We start from the raw sequence: 8,211 nt of genomic DNA, 5'->3' as shown, positions 1-8,211 counted from the left end.
CGCCATATCCATTACCAAGACCAGAATTAACCAAGACAGCTTCGACAGTTTAAAAAAGCGTCCACGCTATAACGTATCTCAATAATGTTTTCTAAACTTATTTTGAATACCTCGTGAAATTCTAATATCCATAAGCACAAAAAATCAACTTACGTGAACAACAATATACTTAGTTGTGTAAATGTTTTCAAAATATACAACACGTACCATAAAATCTGCATGCCATGATCGTCCTGATATTTGAATAAACTCACTTAGATCTTAAAATGTTTCATGACGCTGCATTTTGGACTCTTACTGAAGTTCTTCATTGCGCATTGATGACTGTACTACAAATTAAATTTAAGTGTGCTCAGTGTATGACTTTAGTGGCCCTCATGTGACCTCTAATTATTCACGTAACAACAATAGAGTTGAACAAGTCTCAAAAAAGGAGCTAGTGGCTCATCAGTAAATCTGTGGACTTAAAACGCTAAAAACCGGGTTTCGATTGTGTAGCTATGTGTTTAACTTCAAACAAACAAACAAAAGATTGCAAGATAGGATCTATAGATGATAAAGTTGAAGAGTTTAGAAATTAGTTTGCAGGATAGGACCTACAGCTGATGAAATTAAACAAGTCAGAAAAAGAATTGCAGGGTAGGACGTATAGATAATGGAGTTGAAAAAGCCAGAAAAAACTCCCAAGATAGAACCTATCGATAATAGAGTTGAAGAAGTCAGAAATTAAATTGCAGAATAGGATCTATAGATAACGGAGTAGAACAAATCAGAAAAATACTTCCAGGAAAGGACCTATAGATAATGGAGTAGAACAAATCAGAAAAATACTTCCAGGAAAGGACCCATAGGTAATGGAGTAGAACAAATCAGAAAAATACTTCCAGGAAAGGACCCATAGGTAATGGAGTTGAACAATTCAAGAAAAAGATCTCAGGAAAAGACCTAGATAATGAAGTTAAGTAAGTCAGAAAAATACTTTCTGGAGTGGACCCACGTATGAAGAGTATTCAGAATTATGTGAACTGAAGGAAAACTAAATACGCGTGGAAGTATAAGATGTCTATAGCTAAACATCTCCTCATGGATGTAGATATGCCACTCACCATACTCACTCATATACGTACAAGTACATATTTGCGTCAGAATCATCATTTTCTTGGACTTGTGTAACGAGCCATCATTTGCAGAGACTGAACAAACATCACAGGATAATTCACGATAGATGAGTTACAATTCTGATATAAATATAAAGATGGGGTGTTACCATTCCGTTGTTTTATAATAAGGAAGTAGTTAAATGGTGATCATTCTATTTGTACATGTCCTTTATATACGTCTATAATCAGAAATTAGGACACACTACCAAAGAAGAAATTAGGAGTGGATGTGTTAAGTACTGAGAAAAAAAAGAGGAAAACATTATTAAAACCAATTTATCCTTGAAGACAGTGTTACGTCCGAAAAAAGAGATCGAAATGGAGCCCCAAACGTTGTCACCAACAAATACAAGGTTCAGTCCTACCTGTCCACAAAAAAAACAAAAAAACTTACTAAATGTATTTATTAAAACCAGTAAACACTTCTTAATTTATATGAAACATCACGGTCTCACAACAGACACGCAATTTTTATCATTTGAAATAGTTTCTGAAATAAATAAATATTTAAATATTTTAAAAACATTAATATAAGACAAACACTACCTCCCGAAATTTAGAGTGCTCATCGAAAACGAGGCTCGGCATGGCCAGGTGGTTAGGGCGCTCGACTCACAATCTGCGGGTCGCGGGTTCGAATCCCAGTCCCACCAAACATGCTCGCCTTTTCAGCCGTGGGGGCGTTATAATGTGACGGTCAATCCCACTATTCGTTGGTAAAAGGGTAGCCCAAGAGTTGGCGGTGGGTGGTGATGACTAGCTGCCTTCCCTCTAATCTTACACTGCCAAATTAGGGACGGCTAGCGCAGATAGCCGTCGTGTAGCTTTGCGCGAAATTCAGAAACAAACAAACAATCGACGAAAACGAAAAAAACACACACAAGAATATACCATTCTTACAATTAAGGATACAATGAAGATGGAAAAAAATATTTCTATATACAGCTTGGTAAAAAAACGTTGCAGATTGCATTCATAAATATATATTGAAATGATAAAATAATTTCACTCACTAGAGATAAGAGAGATTCCAGTATCACAAAGAAGCAAGCAATTGTATGAAACTTCTAAATAATAAAGAGATAAATCATAAATACATTTATTACGGTTCTGGAGATACTTTGTGAACTATATTAGTAATAGAAATTCCATTATTTGCAATTATCATTCTATAACCTATCTATTTCGTACCAGTTTAACTGGTCTCACATTAAAAAAAAAAAGTTCTATAGGTCTTTACGAAAGAACAAAATACTGTTAACAAAAATTGGGTAAAACTGGTTTCATAGAAAGTTATCAAGTGTAACACTTATGATAAACAAAGTCATCACATCTACTGCATAAGGTTTATAAAGTGTATGTGTACTTTAAATCTTAATGAATCTGTAACAGAGCGGTTACGGGAAGACTTTCTAGTTACTACCTTTTGTTATACGTGAATGAAACAAAATGCTAGGCCTGGTAAACAGAAACCTCCCAGTTGAAAGTGTATCTGTTATGATTGCGAGACTGATAACGGAATGCACCTGTTGAGATAAAGGTCTGGAGGCCAAAGGTAACCGTGTTCTGGAAATAGCCTTTGAACAACGACTGCTGTTTACGATGTATACATGTTTTTCCAATTCAACTACACTACAGAGGAGCTTGACGAATGAATCGGAAAGGGTTATCCAGAAATAGTATATATATATATATATATTCTTCTAAAAAGCACAAATAAATATACACATTGTGCATTATGAATGAATTTAAGTAAACGCATTGAGTCATACTGACATATGTCAAGAACAGTAAAATCCGCTCGCTAGCTTAATCTTGTGAAGGCGGTAAAAGGAATTATCATTCGCTTATCCAACTGCTTTTTTTTTTTTTACACCGTTCCTTTCAATTTCAGGGTGGTTTGTGTGAGTTGTTGAAGTATAGGAACGGAGTAAAAATTTCAAACCTATTAAAGTGTATATATATATATATTGTGTATTTGTGTAGGAGTACATTATAAAATGCATGGAATATACAGTTCAAATTTTAGCATGTTAATATTCCTGCCACTGCAATTCGGCATATAAACTTGCTATCAATAACGGATTCCAAATAAATTTTAATTGTTCTGTATAACAGTACACTATATAACCATCAATGGAATGGGTTTGGGATGGCCTGGTGGAAAGGGTAGCAGAGAGATGTGTTTTAGTATAAATATTATAATCTTATTTTAAAAGGATAAGGGGATAGTCATGAAAGATGAATTAGGAAGCTCTAAAGTAGGATTATTTTCCTGCAAAATACTTTCATGAATTTTTATTTTCGTGTTAGTAAACTTAAAATTATCAAGATGATCACAATGAGTAGCTTTTAAGTGTTTTCGGTTATTACTTTGTTTATTTGTTATGGATTACGCACAAAGCTACACAAGGCCTATCTGCGCTACCTGTCCCTAATTTAGCAGTGTAAGACTAGAGGGATAGCAGCTAGTCATCACCACCCACCGCCAACTCTTGGGGCTACTCATTTACCAACGAATAGTGAGATTGACCGTCACATAATAACGCCCCCACGGCTGAAAGGGCTAGCATGTTTGGTGGGACGGGGATTCGAACTCGCGACCCGCAGATTGCGAGTCGAGCGCCCTAACCACCTGCCCATGCCGGGCCATTATTACTTTGATTGGCTGCAAAGTAACAGACTAACTAAAGATTGGATCATGCTTCGTTTGATGGGTTTTCTCGTCCACAATTACCTTGTACATGAAGACATGATGTTCTATGAGCTATAGTATTTAGTAGAGATGAACAGGTAGGTGGGTGATTATATTTAGGACTATGTTCCCCCCTCCCCATTCTTATCCCTTTCCTCCCTGTGATGTTGTTACTGCTACTAAACACACACACACACAACATTCTGAAATAAGTAAAGAACAAACTTTTCTCCAAACAGAATTTTTATAGTCGATATTTTGGAAACTAGACACGATTGCGTACCTCTGGTTGTATTTATGACTTTAGAACGTTTCCTTGTTAGAAGAGATAATGGTCTTTTTTTTTCTCTCTTTTCAAAAACTCAACGGTCAAGAATGATTCGTGGCTTTTAGAAGGTGGAACGTGATGTGCTTTTCTACAATATAATTTCTGAAAACGGATACACTTCTTTAATTTTTTTTTGTTTTCTAAACGTTATATAAAGTTAAAAAAAACATTGACTTTTTCAAGCTTATACACTCGAGTACACCTTGCCAATTACCTAGTACTTATTTTAACCCCAACTATCACCACCTATGTTCATAAACTAGCCAATTGGTTTTCATTACGAGTTAGTACATAATAATAACTGTACGTTTCTTAGCAAACAAGCAATAGTAACATCGTGTGCCAAGTATCTTAGCAACGCCTGGACCGAGTCCTATTGACAAATAGATGTAAGCTCTGTGAAAGGTTTGGAGTTCGTACAGTTGTGCAAGCATACATGTACCTGTATTTTCACTGCGATCCATCGAATTTGAATACATGTACCTGTACTGTCGGACATAATAATGAATTTTTACATACTGTGAATGTACTTAGGCCAGAATTACAGGATGAAATTTATATTTTTTTTCAACGCAGGTAATTTAACAGTAACTATATCGTACTTAAAAGTTTTAAAGGTTTCCTTTCTGGCGTAAAAAAAAAAAGTGATCAAGCCTTGAGGTGGCGCTGCAATCACTCCTATGGTGACAAAAACGCGCGTTTTCATATAACGTATGTTTAGAAAAGGGCCGTTAGTAATTCAGTGTGCTAGGTAACTTGAAGTCTAGAAGTAGAGCAGAAGTAGAAAATGTCTCTTGATGAGGTGAGATATTTTGTATAACATTAAAAAGTAAACAATGTTATTCTTAGTATAGAAACTACAGAGCTAATGTTAATAATAATAGTTTCGTGTGAACTAAGTTAGATCTGTTTTAAATATTAGATTAACTTAAAAGTAATAAATAGTTGTGAACTAGGTTAGATCTGTTTTAAAAATTAAATTAATATAAACGTAATAAATAGTTGTGAACTATGTTAAATCTGTTTTAAAAATTAAATTAAATTTAAAGTGATAAATAGTTTTTCTAAGGTGTTACTGGCATCCTGCTTCGTAAGTCAAGAAAGAAGAAATTGACAGAGAATGTCATGAATTTGAAGGATTATATTTAATAATATTTTCTTTTTTTTATGTGGATGAGGGGTTACCTTGATTTGCCAAATAGTCTTCTGAGATTCGTCACTGTTTTCTTTTTAATTTTGTGGGCGTAAGCTATGTCATCATTGATGACCTTGTAAGACTGACTATGACTGTATGAGTCTACCAGTACTAGTAGTAGTAGTATTACTGTTACCAGTATTACTATTAGTAACCAATATTCGTAACTTAGGGCATATCATTGTTATCAGTCCTTTTTTTTTATTCATAACAGACTTCAGTGAGTTCGAATTGTAATTAGAACTAGAAAACTGGATTGTACATACCCCTAGTTTTAAACTTAAGTTAACTGAACTTAAATTAAGAAAAGCATACGCATTTGAACTATTTCAAGCTTGCTGTTCAAAAAGACAAACGTTTAAAAAATGAATGGGAAAACAAGTTTAAAATTATTTTTAAATAATTCTAAATAAGTATATGTAAATTCATAAAGTAAGAACTATATAAACGAGATTATGAATGTTAGATTATCATTAAATGAAGCAAAATAAAAGAGCAACAAAATATTCTAAATAGTAATAGTATTACTATTAGCACACAGCAGACTAAATAGTTCACGTACTCTGGCTTGTCTCGAGCACCATGACAACTGAATGTTCAAAATCCAGGAAATGCACGGTTACTAATGGTTACTCTGTGTTTACTTAATTCCCTCTGACTTTCTTTTCTTTACGTATATGTCGCAATCTTAATAACATCTACTGAAGGCTTCAGGACAGTCCAGTGAAAATCTGTGATATTTGAAAGTTCTTGCACTTATTTTTCACTAATTCACTTTCTTTGCGTGTTTCATTCGGACTTATAATTGGAGCCAGCGTGATATTTTCGTCACATGTACTAAAAAGAACACTATATATATATATATATATAACAGAAGTAAACTTAGCATTTAACGAAATTTAAGAGTGACAGTTATAACTTGTTGGTGTTGGTATCGGTTTTATGTGTTTTAAAGTAAGATTATTAGTGAGTAGTTAGAAGAAAATAACGTAGGAATTAGCAATTAGTATCATTATATTCGATTACCTCCTGAATTGAAACAGCGCAGATCTACGTAAATGCGTGAGTCAATTGTCTGTACTAGGGAACGATTTTTTTTTGGTGGGCGGGCATAACCCAGAGCATGTATACAAGAGCGTTTTCGTCATTATGATATCAAACTTCGAATTTCACATGGGGGGGGGGGGTAACAATTTCAATCGTTTAAAGTATTTTAGAAGTTCTTAGAAAGGTATGAAATTGAAAAAGCACAATTTATTCAAATCTAGTACCGTGATAGGAGAAAAGTTGAGAAAGCAAGGACTAAAATACTTTTATGTAGGGGGCGCAACACTCCTCCTGGGGGTCAGGGCCGAAACGAATTTGTGAAGTGAAATTCTTTTGCTGGTACAGGAAGTCAGTTTGTTAACTTAGTGTTTTTGATTTTTGAACCATGTTTTGAATCAATCATTTTCGCCGGAACGAATAAACTTTGTTCGGCTATTTCTGTAAAACCGAAGGATTCCGATCTATGACGTCCTCTAGCGATCATTACAAGAAATACCATAAAAAACCATGAACGAACGTTTCGATCGATGTACTTGTGAATGCTTTGAGACATCTAAAAAACTGTATATCACAGTGATTGAGGTTGAAACTTTGCCAAGTCCAGCCAAGTTTTAGCATTAGTCACCACACAATTAATCATTTAATGTAAATACAGGAAGTGCCGTAAAACTGAACCAACGGAATGATCGCGATCCAACTCTCAAGCTAGAACAAGGCGAGACACGTAAAAAACAAAGTGAGCACACGACTTCTTTTGTGTCTTTTGACTGTTTGTCGAATGTTATTCTGTCATTGCCATACAAGTAGCCGCCATTTTTTTTTTATAAACAGCAGTCCAAATTACGGTTAAGTAGCCGTTTGCATGCCAGGCATATTAAGTATTACCAGTTGAAACATACCTGCGTAAACTGTTGCAGGACTTTCTAGAAGAGCGGAAGTAACCTTCAGACTGTAAAATGAGTAAGTTAAATTAACTTAAACTTTGCCCCAGCAGTGCCTTGAGTTAACTGATTTAGGCTGATTAGGTGCATGTGGGTGAAGGCTTTCTGCAATGATGTTTTGATGGTTAGTCTCGTATTTTACTGTGATATTAAGCCATACAGGATAATTTTTTGACGTTTACGCCTGCGCTCAATCCACTTCGATTAATAAAGCGTGTTGTATCTCAAATAGGGGATGAAGCTCTAGTTTAAAATGGATAAAATATAACAAATTTCTTTAGTAACTACAAGACAATTATGCACCCATTTTCTGTAATATATAGGTTTTCATGAAAAATTACATAATTTGTAAATAAAATACATGAGTAATAATATTGGTTTAAGTTAGAAAATAGCAAGGATTAACTAATAAAACTAACATTTGGAGTACTTAAAAATGTATTCATGTATCTTATGTGTTGGTTTGGAGATTTTCGGTATTTGTTAATATGGTGTTAGAATAATAAAAAGCTAGAGACCTGTCTGTGCTTAAAAAATATACATCAAATAACATATTACATATGTCTTTGCTTCTTTCTGTTCTGTTTGCTTAAACTGATAAGGAACTTTTGACATTTACAGAAGTTTAATAAAGCTGCTGAGGATGTGAAGAATTTGAAGAACAAACCAACAGATGAGGAACTTTTGGAGATTTACGCACTGTACAAACAATCTGTTATTGGTGACTGCAACACTGGTAAGCTCGTTTTTGTAAACTATATTTTTATCTGTGTTTCTAACTGATGGAATTGTTACGTCTCCGTTTGTTAATTAATTTTCCGTAACTTCGTTCCGACGAAACTTAA

At 34.4% G+C, this 8,211-nt stretch overlaps 1 protein-coding gene across 1 annotated transcript in view; it reads left to right on the top strand.

The window, feature by feature from the left end:
* Positions 1-4,830: 4,830 nt before the first annotated feature.
* Positions 4,831-8,211, top strand: part of LOC106457108 (putative acyl-CoA-binding protein) — a 6,087-nt gene continuing 2,706 nt past the window's right edge. Inside the window, exons 1-2 of the mRNA XM_013916491.2 lie at positions 4,831-4,985; positions 7,988-8,102. Of these exons, the coding sequence (XP_013771945.1) occupies positions 4,971-4,985; positions 7,988-8,102 (130 nt within the window). The 5' untranslated portion in view covers positions 4,831-4,970. The remainder of the gene's footprint in view (positions 4,986-7,987; positions 8,103-8,211) is intronic.

Source organism: Limulus polyphemus, unplaced genomic scaffold, assembly GCF_000517525.1.
Source record: "Limulus polyphemus unplaced genomic scaffold, Limulus_polyphemus-2.1.2 Scaffold292, whole genome shotgun sequence".
Classification (NCBI taxonomy): Eukaryota; Metazoa; Arthropoda; class Merostomata; order Xiphosura; family Limulidae; genus Limulus; species Limulus polyphemus.
This window is presented reverse-complemented; position numbering and strand designations above follow the sequence as displayed.